The sequence below is a fragment of the Nilaparvata lugens genome, chromosome 9, assembly GCF_014356525.2.
Source record: "Nilaparvata lugens isolate BPH chromosome 9, ASM1435652v1, whole genome shotgun sequence".
In the NCBI taxonomy this organism is placed as follows: domain Eukaryota; kingdom Metazoa; phylum Arthropoda; class Insecta; order Hemiptera; family Delphacidae; genus Nilaparvata; species Nilaparvata lugens.
Window position 1 is genome coordinate 5,057,937 of NC_052512.1, and position 15,512 is coordinate 5,073,448.

At 34.6% G+C, this 15,512-nt stretch overlaps 1 protein-coding gene across 10 annotated transcripts in view; it reads right to left on the bottom strand.

Annotated features, from left to right (window-relative positions):
* LOC111062808 (A disintegrin and metalloproteinase with thrombospondin motifs 7) overlaps positions 1-15,512 on the bottom strand; it is an 87,729-nt gene that overhangs the window by 56,734 nt on the left and 15,483 nt on the right. For 6 of the 10 annotated variants that reach the window (XM_039435426.1, XM_039435435.1, XM_039435429.1 and 3 more), the window contains 5 exons: positions 14,500-14,736; positions 12,051-12,216; positions 9,879-10,153; positions 3,886-3,975; positions 1,800-1,921 (listed from right to left, as the gene is read on the bottom strand). In XM_039435426.1, coding sequence (XP_039291360.1) covers positions 1,800-1,921; positions 3,886-3,975; positions 9,879-10,153; positions 12,051-12,216; positions 14,500-14,736 — 890 coding nt within the window. The remainder of the gene's footprint in view (positions 1-1,799; positions 1,922-3,885; positions 3,976-9,878; positions 10,154-12,050; positions 12,217-14,499; positions 14,737-15,512) is intronic. The other 4 variants (XM_039435431.1, XM_039435430.1, XM_039435433.1 and 1 more) reach the window with 2 other exon arrangements.

Consider the following 15,512-nt stretch of genomic DNA (forward strand, 5'->3'; position numbering starts at 1 on the left):
GTAAAAAAGTTTGCTTGAAATGTGCAAAAGAAGCTGTTTCCTGAACTTAGTGTTGAAAGATCATTGAAAAACATTTTCTGAGATAGTTATAAAGTTTTTATGCTGCAATTAAACTATAATATTTACTTAATTGTGTTAATTATTTCTAGAAAAATCATTGTCCATAGAGAACAGAGTATGTAGTTACTAAAGTCGGAGTAAATATTAGCAATATGATATAGCGGTCTGTCAGACCGGGGGTTCTGTTAGTGCTATCTGACCGAGGGTTTCGGTAAGAGTGTTAAGTACAAGTAAAGACGTGGAAGAGGAGTGCTGACTGGAGCAAGAACACTGTAACTACAAAATGGCCACTGACTCTATGCTAGCATAACTCTATGACATAATACTGTAAAATTCAGGATAAGTTGTTGGTCAAATACTCTACCTTTCGACATACAACTCAATACACCCCAACTTGAGATTTGTAACTTGAATATTTAAAATGTAAACACCAATTATTGTGTGGTTCATCATTTCAAAGGCCATTTGAAAAAAAAGAAAGATGGCATTGATGAAAATGTTTTATGATATCTGTATCCAATATGCTACCATGCTAAGAAAGAACGCCGTATGTGCAAAATTCTAACATTTTGGGTTATTTTATGTAGTATGACTAATTTTTACCTGCTCTTTACAATGGTGCACTCAAAAAAGCTGTATCTGCAACCGTTTTCGAAATATTCATGATCAATTATGCCGTATGTACTCAGAAACAAGGGTCTCATAACTTTAAAATGTTGTATGTGCTGCATACACAGCAAGAATGCAATATCTATGTACTACTCAGCAAAAACGCTGTAACTGCACATAAAGATACGGCCTATCTTTGTGTACATACGGCATAATTGATCATGAATATTTCGAAAACGGTTGCAGATATGGCTTTTCCAAGCAAACCATTGGAAAGAGCAGGTGAAAATTAGTCATACTACATATATAACCCAAAATGTTAAAATTTTGCACATATGGCATTCTTTCTTAGCATGGCAGCATATTGGATACATATATCATAAAACATTTTCATCAATGCCATCTTTTTTTTTTCTTTAATGGCCTTTCAAATGATGTACCACACAATCATTGGTGTTTACATTTTGAATATTCAAGTTATGAATCTCAAGTTGGGGTGTATTGAGTTGTATGTCAAAAGGTAGAGTATTTGACCAATAACTTATCCTGAATTTTACAGTACTATGTCATAGAGATATAATAGCATAAGTAGATAACCGATGGTATAGGGTGTTTATGTTGCAACTTTTACTGTTATCTCAAGCCAATAGTCCACATAGTTTTCTCTTGTGAATCTTTATGATGCTGGTAGTCTCTCATATTGTGCCATTCATACACTCTTACCTGGTTGAAACAGTGAAAACAGACAATAATCAACAGATCAGCTTGAGATGACAGTAAAAGTTGGGACATAAACGCCCTATACCATGGAATATCTACATACACTTTTTTTTCTCCATGATGATATCCATAACAGTCTCCAAATTATTGAAGGGTTCCCATACAATGTATGACTTACTCTGCATGATAAGATGAATGTCAGATTCATACTGTCAGCATATTGTTTGAATGAGAAGCATCAATAGCAGACCAAAAAGTGGGCATTCAGGTGTACTGTGCGCCTGAATTCACATTTTGGATCTACTCGATAGTAGGTTAATGATGGAATTCAGGCGCACAGTGCGCCTGAATTCCCATTTTTAATCCACTATGAATGTTATCCATAGAAAATACTGAAAGTTTGACTGTACCTGGTAATAAGAATGGCGACGTCGTGATGAAGTGGATGCGTGTCCAGCTGGTAGTTGACTTTACGCTGCCAATGGCAAAAGCTGTCCAGAGTCAGGTCTGCATTGACAGTCACTCTCAGCCCCTACACCATTACTAATCTTCATTAAACAGCATTCCAATCACACTCCTAATTGAAATCGGACTCCTCATTCATTTACATCTCTCCTAGACTCCCAAACATTGGTGCTTACAGTAGCTTTGCCACCATGAACCGGCATATAGGCAAAGTATGGTTCGCGGGGTAATATTCACGGCTTTGCAAAAACATCAGACTTCAGAGACCCTAGATATAGGAAGCTCCCTACACACAGAGATCATCCATGACTGAGAAAGTTGTAATGTATCAACCTACAAAAAGAATGAGCATGTTGAACAAATGTCAGCTGATATGCTGTGTTGTGCTGGAACTCTAAAAAGCTCCTTGTCTATCTTTTCGGATAGCAACACAATTGCTTTTGAAAAGATATAATAGAGCATCTGTTGCTCAGGGAGATACACATTTGAGCTCCTTGTGTATCATTTGGAATGCAATGCGTTTCTTTTGAGAAAATATTAAAAAGCATCTATTGCTTATGGAGAGATACATTGGAGCTCCTCCTGTATCTATTCAGATGCAACGCGTTGCTTTTGAGAAAATACAAAAAAGCATCTGTTGCTCATGGAGATACACATTTAAGCTCCTTGTGTATCTTTTTTGGATGCAACTCGTTGCTTTTGAGGAAATACAAAAGAGCATCTGTTGCTCATGGAGATACAAATTAAAGCTCCTTGTGTATCTTCTCGGATGCAACTTGTAGCTTTTGAGGAAATACAAAAGAGCATCTTTTGCTCATAGAGATACACATATAAACTCCTTGTGTATCTTTTCGGATGCAACTCGTTGCTCTTGAGGAAATACAAAAGAGCATCTGTTACTCATGGAGAGATACATTGAAGCTCCTTGTGTTTCTTCTCGGATGTAACACGTTGCTCTTGAGAAGATACAATAGAGCATCTGTTGATTATGGAAATGATACATTTTCAGAAATCATCCATGGTTTTGAAAGGTTGGTATTCTAGTCCAGTGGCCCTTCAGTCATGGAGGCAAAGCTACAGGTCGAGTAAATACCAGTTACAGACCTACATCTTGGTACTTCATTATTAATTCAATTGATGACTGAGTGGAATCTTACATATTTCACAAATTGACTTTCTAATCTTGTGATAAAATAATGTACAGAGAAATGTCGGCAATGTAAATGGAATTGTTTATAGAAAATTATAATGAATAAAGATGAAATCTGTAAATTGTTGGCTGTCTCATTTGTGATCTAGCATGTTGAAAATGAATGTGAGAGCTTCATAGTTAGCTTCAATGTTACAAAATGTGAGAACAGAATTATTTTTTCTCTAAAAACTTTTTCTAATACCACTGAATATTTTATTTCTCGTTTACTTACTCATTACTTACGAACAGACAATTGTTGACTATACTAGTACTGTAATTGAATTAAACATATTGAAGAATTCTGTTTTTGATTTTAAATATAATCTTATTATCTCTGTTGATATTTTTGTCTATTCATAGTTCAAGGGTGCACTGCAGAGAAATAACTAAGTTCGTATTATTTTATAAAATCATTGATAAATAATTGAATTGAGGAAAAAATCTGAATACTGAAATAATCAAAGGCAATGATTGGACTGAACGAGTTTAGACAAACTCCCACATGAGCCTGAGTATTTTAAATTTTTACAGTCAGAAAGAAGTCATAGAAGATGGGTGGTTCAATATTGAAAGCACTGACACTTGGTGATTGGTTGAGAGAGAGACAAATATGAGTGGGAAAATTGAATAATAATATTGTTATGAGTGGATTAATAGGAGAATCATGAAGTGTTAAGTGATCCATGAAAAGTATGAGTTCAGTCCTAATAAAAATATAAAGATAAATAAAAATATCAGTACCCTTTTTGAATTATTTTTATCACAACATGTTTCAATGTTGATGCCATTTTCAAGTCTAGTATTATACGAGAATATTGATAGCAATAATGATCATTTACCTGGGCCACCTCATCTCCTAGAAGGATGATTCGTACCACAACGACGTTGATATAGTTTCCAATACTTGCATCATGATACATTGCATTGACCTGATTTTTGAGAAAGCAAAAAAAAAAAGAAACATGAAGATAAATGAGAATCAATTCAAAAGTAAGAACATGCTACGCTTGTTCAACTATACTGACATAAGAGTCATTATGAACATTTGACACAAATCATGAGTCACATAACTGCTGAATGCTCAATCCATTCTTTTGAAGGAAACCTAAAAGAGCTGCATGAAGCCACAAACAGAGCTGTAGACTGGTCAAAGCAGCTAAGAATATGATTGAGAGTGACTCTGGAAGAAGAACTGATAATTTTTATTTTTCTAGGCTAGGCATGATATTTTATGTTTTGGAGACGAGGGTCCATTGTTTATTCTTCATTGTTTATTGTTTTTGGCAGGATTGATTCAAGGATCCAAAGGTTCAATAAGATCCCCACACGTCAACCGAAGCTTATTGTGTTCCCAAGTAGTATGTTAGTTAGGCAAATCAATACCTATATATTTTACAACAACCATGAGTTCTCCCCTATACTAACATTACATTCATCACCTGGTTGCAGTCCTTGTCGCAATCCAGTGTGATATGCTTGGTAGTCTCTTCAGACTGATTAGTCCTCGTGACCTACGTTAGTTCCACTCCTGGCCTTTTCGTAGGTCCTTCAGCTGAGAGAGGCGACTCCAAACTGCCTCTAGGACGCCCGGCGCCTGCCACCCTTGACTCAGCCTCTTGACCCACATTTGTGCCTGGAGTTTCACCCATCTCTGGTCTCTTGAGTTTTTCTTTTTGTCCCTCTGAAACTCTAAGGGTCTCTGATTTTGGGGTTGGACCATACAATTGAATGAATTATTAACAAAATTCTATTGTTTAAGCAAGTGGAATACCGTAATAGAAGCCTGGTAACTAAAACTTCGGGACCAGCAATTTGCCACCAACTGGGTAAAAGAGGAATTTTGGAACCAAGTCTTGGTTCTTCACCTGGGAAGTGATTGGCAAACAGTAGTCGGGCCTTTTGACTGGTTCACTCTCTTCTGTCACTCAATTAAAACAATTTTTAGAATCATTTCTAAGCCGTGTCCACACTGAAAAAATGTTTGACAAAAACATGTTTGTTGAAACAGTTTGGGAAAATTATGTTTGACAAACAATGTTTGTCCATGACCAGTGTGTACGCGTCACCAAACAAAATATTATTTCAAGTGAGGAGACTAGGTTTCATGTTTTACAGCTGTTTCACAGCTGTCAACACTGGAAATGTTTGGAAAAACAGTAATTTTTTGTTTGACAAACAATGATTGTCCAAACTTTTTGAAATGTTTGTCCCTGAGCTTCTCAACAAACATGTTTGCCGAAATAATTGTATGTCAAACATTTGTTCAGTGTGGACACGGCTTTAAAAATAGTTATGTGTAAATAAACCATCTATTCTTATTACAGACATCTTTAGAAGGCTTCTTAAACAACATGTTATTAGATATAAATCTATCAATTCAATGAAAACTAGAATCTCATATTTTCTTGATCAAGTAGCAAAAATGATAATTCAACTTTTAAATATGAATAAATAAGTTCATAATGTATATTGAATAAATATTCATAATATACAGAGTGGGGCAGAGCCGACTGACGAGTTTGAAAGGGTTATAAATAATGAACGGAGAAACTTAGAAAAAAATGGTTTGGTTTATTGAATTCAGCTCGAAAAATAGTTTTTAGTGTTAGTTTTTGAAAATTATATCGGTTAAATGGCGGCCATCAGCAGCTATACACTGATGTAGCCTATTTTTGAAATTTTCAAACGCATTTTGGCATATTGCCACTGGTAAGGCCTGAATCTCCTCCCTGATTTTCTCCTAAAGCTCTTCCAAAGTGTGTGGGCGATGTTTGAAAACCTTTTCTTTGAGGTAGCCCCACAGGAAAAAGTCACAGACACTCGAATCGGGTGAGCGTGCCGGCCACTTCACGTCCCCCCTCAGAGAGATAAGTCGCCCTGGGAACATTTCTCTCAACAAATCCATTGAAATGTGCGCTGTGTGGGCTGTAGCCCCATCCTGCTGAAACCATATTTCCCCCAAGTCTTGTTCCTCAGCCAGTTCTTCCAATTTGGGTTGCAGAGACGTTTGTAACATTGTGACATAACGCTCGGAGGTGACAGTGACGGTGATGTTGTCATCTTTGAAGAAGTATGGCCCTATCACTCCAAATTGGGAAACGGCACACCAAACTGTCACTTTTGGTGAATTGAGTGGTCTTTCATGAAGTTGTCGAGGGTTATTTGCTGCCCAGTACCGGAAGTTTTGTTTGTTGACAGCTCCACACAGATGAAAATGAGCCTTGACACTGCAGAAAAGAGTCGCCATTGCCGGGATGCATTGAAGCATTTCCTTGCAACAATTTTTACGGTTCAAAAAATCGGCGGCATTTAATTTTTGCACAATCATGATTTTATATGGATGAAAAAACAAATGTTCATGAGGAATCCTCCTAATTGAACGGCTGGACATCCCCAAAGCTATTGCATGCCTGCGTGCAGAACGCCTCGGTGATTGCTCGACTGCTGCTCTCACAATTCCAATATTTTCGGGAGTTCTCACTGTTCTTGGTGCGCCATGTCTTCTTTCTTGTCGTGTACTACCAGTTTTCTCGAGTTGATGAACCCACGCTCTGATAGAGTTCACAGATGGGACGGGTTTGTGGACAGGAATGTTAAAATGTCGTCGAAACGCCCGTTGAACTGCGATAATCGAATGTTGATTTTCGTAAAAAGCGCGAACAACATAGCCGCGATGTTCTCCCGTCCAATTCATGATGCACACTAAAAACAATTCTCCCAGGACTGTACAATGACGCCCACCGAGCCTGCCTACTCCCACCACAGGGTGAGCAGTGCCCCCTCCAAACTCGTCAGTCGGCTCTGCCCCACCTTGTAGTTGAATAGAAATAGGAGGAAAGATAAAATCTTGTACCCTTTTCAAATTATTCAATCACAACATGTTTCAACATTGATTGTTGTGATTAAATAATATTAAAAGAGTATTAAGATTTTTATTTTCATTCCTATTTTTATTACAAGTAGCCCTATACAGAAAAGAGATAAATAGTTGGATAGGCCTGCAACTATATATTGAAGTATTGTACTTTATTTGGAGGTCTTGTACTTTATACTTTGTAAGTAAGATATAGTACGCAAAAATTCTTTATTTTGCTCAATAAAGTACTATATAATAAAGTACGAGGAAATCAAAACATTTCAGGTTATTAGAGTGGCAGAGACTGTCAGATTTCAAATAAATATACATTAAAAAAATGGAACGAAACGGCTGATGAGTTCAAGAATTTGTATAAAGTGGTTTCATATTCACTCTCTATTCCTGCCACTTCAGCATTTGTGGAAAGGAATTTTCCGGTGATGAGTGGAGAGATGAGAGGAGCAAAGCATCTTTGAATCTCATATGAAATGAACTACCTAATGATTATTCCAATTTGAATGTTGATTGTAAAGATGCTTTGCAACTCTTCACCAGTAATAATGATTCATTGATGATGGCCAAGAGCAATAAGAAATATGTTTTCAAGAATAATTAATTGATTTTTCATTAAATTCAAAATTCATTATTGATTTCATAAATTGAATAAATGAATAAAATGTTTATTTCCCTGAAAAAAACTAAAACTACAACATCAATTATACAAAATATTAGATAAATTACAATTTTACATACAATAGTTAGTTACAAAAATTCTTATAATGTGTCCTCTACTTGTTTAGATTTTTCTGTGTGGAAATTGACCTACTCCACTATGGCGTACCATGTTCTAGAGTAGGTTTTGTTAGTTTTTTTCTGCGTATTATTAATTAGTTAGTGTTTAGTAAGTCATAAGGTGGTTAGTTGTTGTTTGAAATAATGTTTCCTATGTTCTGTCTTCCTTTGCTCATCAACCAATTGTGTACTATTGTTTTGAACTTCCTAGGATGATTAGTCTGTTTAAAGTTTGCAGGAAGTAGATTATATAATTTTGGTGCTAAATGATTGAAATGTCTCTGGTATAGAGCCTTCCTTGCAACACTGGTGATAAGAAGATTCCTGTATCTGGTGTTGTGGTTGTTGTTTCTGGTTTGGAATGTTGTTGGGTTCTTGTGTAATCTGCATAAACTCATAATAATAATTACATTATTACATCATAATAATAATTACATAATAATTCATTGCATTATTAAACTCATTTTGTATTTCATTATATTCATTTATTGTATTTTGAATATTCTTTCAAAATTACTTTATTTGCATGGGCTACTTATAAAAGTTATTAAGAACACATTATAAAAACATAAAGTACCCTTTATTTATTTTGTCCAGGAGCACATTCAAACTCCAAAATCAAAAAATACTATGGTACTCAATAATCAGACTTGTGGAGCACTTGATATAAGAAAAACATAAAATATATTGAAATGAATGCTAATATGAAGATTTTAAACGTTAGAAGCAAAAGCAGTAAATTAAATGTAAAAGAAGATTTCAATATCTAAACTACAGCAAATAAATGAAATAGTAATAAACTAATAATTGAATTCGATTTATATAATCCCATTTTTGATAAAATTATACAACCAAGAAATAGAACATAATATGGAGGATTAATATGTACATAAATTAGTCAATACTCTCGTTATATTTAATTATTCATCATAACTTGAAAATGGCTAAAATAAGCTGAAACCGACCGCTCTTTTAAAATATTCTGAATATATTTTATATAAATAAATGGTGCTTCATGTTTTTAATAAATTATTCAAAATTGTATTTTGAGAAGTGTAATTATCAGGCTTTGGGCAAAGGGGTGCAATTTTTTTGCATTAATTTTCATAATCTCGTGTACCTCGAATTATTTTGCAATAGCCTAGAGTTGATTGAATTTTTGAACAATAAAGATATTATGATTTTTTTTCAAGCCATATAATTTACATTTTGAATTTAGAAGACCAACTCTAAAACTTTTTTGGATTAAATAAAATGAATTATATGTTTTTTTCTATAATACTAGCCTATACTATACAATTCTTTCTGTATGAGCGTATGCTTTGTAGCAAATAAAATTTATTTATCTATTTAACGATTTATTACCATTTTTGTCATACCAGTATGTAATCAATAACTTTCCAAGCTATCATGTTATTATTTGGATAAATCGAATAATAATAGATAATTACATACTATGGTAATTATAATAGATTTTAATAGTAGTCAGTGACGGTCGCACTACAGCCGGTTAAATTTTAATCATGATTAATTCCACGAGAACCAATCAGAGAAGCCGTCTTTTCAAAAATGCCTACTCTGATTGGTTCTAGTGGAATTAATCACAGTCAAAATTTAACCGGCTGTTGTGCAACCAGGCCTAAATGATATTCAAGTCAATAATGTGTATTCTTGTAAGTATATAAGAATGCCACATTGAATTATGCGGTCTTTTTGAATATACAGGAAAAATAACATGTACTTTATTAAAACCCAATTTACTTTTTTTTTAAGCCTGTGATTACCAATGTACTTTATTCTACATGAAAAAAGGTGGCAACCCTACCTGCAACTGACTTGCTAATTCTATGTTGTGTTCAATGCCTTTGTGTTGAAGAACAATGTCCAGCCACCTGTTGGAGACACTTAATTCTACCTGTGAAGACACATGTCGGAACCCTTTAGTCCCAAAAATTGCTAGCACCAGTAACCCTGGGCTTTACTGATATTTTGTTCACACTGAACTTGTTCATATATCTATTCGAGTATTAGATATATTTTAATACGTTAGTTATAATTTTCTCCTTAATATGGAGTTGACAAAGGTCAATGACCTGAATATCTCTGTGGATACGTATCTGTGTATTTGCTATAAGCTGCTAATATTGATAATTAACTGGACCACATATAGTTTGAAATACTAACCATATTCATAATAGTTAGAAGATAGGTTTCAATTTCTTCCTCCTGATGGAAATCTACCATGGAGCTATCAGCAACAACGAGACATTCAACATGGTGTTTCCTACTGGTGGATCTTTTATGCCTGGTTCTGTCACTTCGCTTATCATTTTTACGCCTATCATGTTTTTTCTTCTTCGCCAACAATCTTTTCTTTCTTCTCCTCTCGCGACCTTCAACCTTGATCTTGGCACCTCTTCTACGTTGCCAACGAGTTCTCTTCACAAAATGGCGATACTCTGCAAAAATTATAAAGTATTTATAATCAATATTTCCAGCTGAAAATTTAAAGTAGTCTTTCTGAGATATGAGCGACTGGAGTTTGAATTTTTGGGACAAAACATTTAAAATGCGGTACGATATAAATCCATCAGATTAAGAGGATGGATTCTTCATCAGATTAAATTTATTCAATCTATTCATTGATTAAATTTTTTATTGGATATGTTAAAAAATCATATTTCTATATAATGGAAACACGATCTGGCAACGAGACAGAGCTATAGGAAAGGGAAGGAAAGCTCTTCGCATGGTAAGTAATAGCATAGATCAAGGGCCGGTTTTCGATCTCAGGATTTAGCTTAGTTCTAGACTTTGAACAGCTTGAGTCAGAAAATTAGCTTTCCGAAACGGGGCGTAGTCGTAGTTTTCATGATATTCTTTATTTTTCCATTTCTTCAATTTGAAACCTTTTTCCTTAATGAAGATTCCTAAATAATTTAAAATAGCTGACTTTTACACTATTTTCTTCTTATTTCATTTTGTGTTCAATTTTCTAGTTTTTCGGAATTTAATACAAAAGTGGGCTACGACTACGCCCCGTTCCGGAAAGCCAATTTTCTCACTCTAGCTGTTCAAAGTTCAAAACTTGACTAGATCCCGTGCTCGGAAACCGGCTCTTAGTATACAGAGGCTAGAGGTTACCACAGGTTAGATTTGTGGTAATAGTTATTACCAGAAATTCAGACTGCTATGTCGTTTCAAAAGTATTCTGTAATGAACAGTTCGCAATGTGATGGAGATAAACTTGGAGAATACTGTGCTGAATATAATCTCAAAATAGGCCTATGTGTTAGATGAGTTTTATCAACTTTTATCTCAAAATAGAATTGTATCTGCATCATCTTGTACGATAAACTCCATCAACTTATATGGTCTCCTTACGCCGTTTCTGAAATTTTTCATCATGCCCAGCCTTCCTGATTGATTTTTACTTCCCTTTCCCTATTTACAATAGGTAAGGAAAGTATTGCTCTCCGAAAAAAATTAAGGTACCACAATTTCTATATTTCTATACGTTTCAAGGTCCACTGAGTCCGAAAAAGTGGTTTTTGGGTATTGGTCTGTATGTGTGTGTGTGTGTGTGTGTGTGTGTGTGTGTGTGTGTGTGTGTGTGTGTGTGTGTGTGTGTGTGTGTATGAGTGTATGTACGTCTGTGTACACGATAACTCATCTCCCAATTAACGGAATGACTGGTAATTTGGAACTCGAGGTCCTTACACTATAAGGATCCGACACGAACAATTACGATCAAATGCAATTCAAGATGGCGGCTAAAATGACGAAAATGTTGTAAAAAACAGGGTTTTTCGCGATTTTCTCGAACAGTGCTCCAACGATTTCGATCAAATTTATACCTAGAATAGTCATTGATAAACTATATCAACTGCCACAAGTCTCATATCTGTAAAAATTGTTGGTGCTCCGCCTCATCTATGCAAAGTTTGATTCTAGATTCTCAATTATCAGGCTTCAGATATAATTTGAACGGAAAATTTAAAGTGGAAGAGATTGAACATGAGATTCTCTACAATTGATATCGAGTAACATTTTCACCTGAAATTGAAAATAAGCTCGAAAGTCGAGAAAATGTGATCATTCAATTGCAAACTGTTGGCAACTGTTGATTCTCTTAAATCATTTACTATGAAGAGATAGCGAACCTCGTGTGTCTGTTATTGTCCTGTCACCAGCTGGCTTAGATCATTGAATAGTAGACTCGAGATGCGCGTGAACACAAGCATCAGGTGATCAATTTTCATAACGGCAAGGAAAGTTGTGTGAGTGCGCCACACCAGATTTCACAAATTTAAAATCAATTCCATTAATAATTTATTGTTATAAATTTGTATTCACCTCTAGTACCACACGCTTTATCCACTCTCTTTTTTTTATTGTTCCCTCCTTTTCTTATGCTTTCAACCGCTGATCGCTTGAAGAGAAGATGTGCTCTCTCTTCAGATCGGCCTCCCATGGACGGTTCTAGCCAGTAGCTATCTTTATCAGTGCGTATGAATCCAACCTGTAAAAGCAAAATCATTTCACCCACTTTGACTTGGACTTAGACTCTTCACACACTTTGTATATTCTTCAATTGAATTCATTCAGAGATCGACAAAATTGAAATTTAAAATTACATTTAATGAATCTGCTAAGAGCAACAGGTTGTGTGGAGATGATTCTAAAACAGTGGCGAATTTAGTCCAGTCACCATTCACAAAAATTTTATAGGTCTATTATCTTCCCCTCCCTCCATGGGCTCAAAATATATGCCCAAAAATCCAAGATTCAAGATGCACTATGTGGATCGACTTTGAATCATTCTTTTTAACTTCAATATTACTTCAAACTCATTAAACTATCAGATTATTGAACCATAAACTATTAACTATTCAAACTATTGAACTCATTCAAATGTTTTGCAATTTGCTACAACAATGGAAATCCCTATCATCATTAAACTGAAATCTAAATTGAATGCTGTTATTCTTCCCGAAGACTTCTGCTACTGAAAATATTAACAACAAGATAAACAGATGTCAATATTTGCAGTAACCGAAATCTTCGGGGTGAATAACAGCATTTAATTTGGATTTTCGTAATTTGGATTTTAATAATAATTGATTCATTAGCATTTGAATAATTGCAATATCTCAGTAATTCCCATCTGTGGATGAAAATCATATTGATAATATACTGGAAGAAACGTCTTGCTAATTCCTAAAATGTGTCATCCAAATAAAAGCGAAAATACAATCGGGTTGAAATGAAAAAAGGAACAGAAACAATAATTACCCACGAAGTGGGATATGTTAAAGAGAAGGTACAAGGAATACCTCTCCAGCTATAGTTCCCAATAAGGAAGGCAGATAAAGAGCGAAATAGTATTTCACGTCACATGGACGAAAAAAGGCCGTTTGCAGGCTGGAATGATGTTTCTAGTCGAGGCGTTAGCCGAGACTAGAATCTCATTTGAGCCCTTCAAGTCATACACTATTCAACATACACTATTTTTTGTCATAATAATAATTTAGAGAAGAATAATTGGAAAATAGAAAATATTACCTGCTTGTGCTGAAGTTACTACATGCATTCTATAAACATAACCTAGTTTACAAATTCCAAATCAGGAATTTAGTGGAAGTTGACAAAACTTTTTTTTGTAGTTTTTGGCAGTTTTTTGTAGCACTTCTGCTGTTTCTATTTTGGAACTAGGAAAAAAACTTGAATGCAAAAAAAATATGATTTCATTACAGTATAGTATGCTGTAATGAGAATCATATGTTTATTTGTTCTGAAACAGCTGTTTTCCAGGTTGATTTTGTGCATGGAAAACAGCTGAAATTGAATGATCATGACAAAAACATGTCTTGGAGTTTGGAGAGTTTTTTGATGCAGTAATATTCCACATGAGTGTCAACTGGCGACATTTTCACGGGGATCCCCATTTTTACGTGGATGGACATGGATTTCACAACACTGGTAGAAGTCAGTAAACTTTTAATGAGAATAAAATTCATGATACCATTAGTGCTATTGTTATATTTTGATACTAGCAGGTAACCCGTGCTCCGCAAGGATCTATTTTGAAACTTGGAAAACTGAAAACTTGACTGAGTGGAATGTTGAAGAGTTTGAAGTAGACATAGAACCATCCTCAGTTAGAAACTATTGCAAAATTTAAAGTTCATTTCAGTCCAGTGGTTTAGACGTGATGATGCGTCAAACATAATTTTCCTATCCAGTACGTGTGTAAGCCAGTGCTTTCCTTTATTATAGTATAGATGTTCTTCAACTTAGTACTAACATAATAAAGTAAGATAAGTCAAATCTTATTCAGCAACCTTCCACAACATAATGCCAACCTGACAAAATTGGACTGGCTATTAATTTAGTTGTCAATTTTAACCATCTGATTCGAAGAGGTAGTCTCTCTAGATTGAAGTTCCATATTAACATATGGTATGTATTCATGTTCCATGAATGGAATTTAAACATCTATTCTGCAAAATCTAGAAGGAAAATTGAAATTTGGGCTTCGAGGTGCACGAGTTTGATATTGTTAGAATCTATGTGCAAAATTTGGAGATCTAAATCATTACCGTTTTTCCGGTATGCAATCCACAAGTTAACATATTTTGAAGCGAACAAACACAACCCTTCTCTCTTTTATTATATAGATTGTCAAATTATATTATAATATTCAATGTATTTTTATACTGTTACTATGTAATGTTTGAGTTAGAGAAAATGAGAGCAGAAACGAATAGAAAAATGTATCGTTATAAGCAAAATTAATAATTACAATTCCATTACATGTTGAAATAGCCACTGAGGAGCTATTCTGTCCTCTTATAGTTCCTCTATAATGACAATGCCTGGTGGTATGTGTTCTTATTGACTCTGAAGAATTTCTTATTCCAATTTTCTCAATATGAAGATCATCGGAGATGAAATTGCTACTCTGCCATAAGTCCAGAACTTCAATTTTCTCACCCAATTTCAGTTCAATATGTATTCTCTGTTTATCAGGAGAAGAGATCTGCGAATCAAAAATACAAATCAAATCAGATCGGGTTCTATTCGATGATATATTAAAAAAAAACCATCAATCCTATACTTTTAAACGAGCAACTTCTGTTTGGATGTTTAGATGTTTATATTATGTTTGTATTTTACCGGATCTCGAAAACGGCTCTAACGATTCTCACGAAATTCAGAACATAGTAAGTTTATAATATAAAGACTCGATTGCACTAGGTCTCATCCCTGTAAAAACTCGCTGAAGGACATTGAAAGGATAATTCATCCTTAGAAGAACAGATTTCGTCGTCTGTCGATAACAGAAGATGTGTGTGCCTGTGTGGGAGATCCGCTGTGTAATCATTCAAACTGCTTACCGTATCTCGCGAGAAATATTATCTAGAAATTTTAATAGACTATCAAAATAATATGATTTGTTGACATGATATGATAATCCTCCTAAACTAGAGTATATCATAATTTTCAAAGTTGATCATTATTTGACAATTTCGAGTCATTAGTAAGTGTTATTTTGTTATTCAATTTGGTTTGTATATAATCTGAATTATGATTTTTTTGTTTTCAAATGTTCGAACACAGAATTGGATCTGAATATTCAAGTGCATGAAACATAACCTACTTTCTGGACTATTTATAGTGTATAAATCATAATTCGGGAAAGAAACAGTTTTGGGCTGTGCCTGTTAGTACTTCCCCAATCATTTTAAAGAATTGTGTTCGGTTTATCAAAAGTCAATGAATAAATAACGAGCGAAGCCCGGTGCCCCGATATTA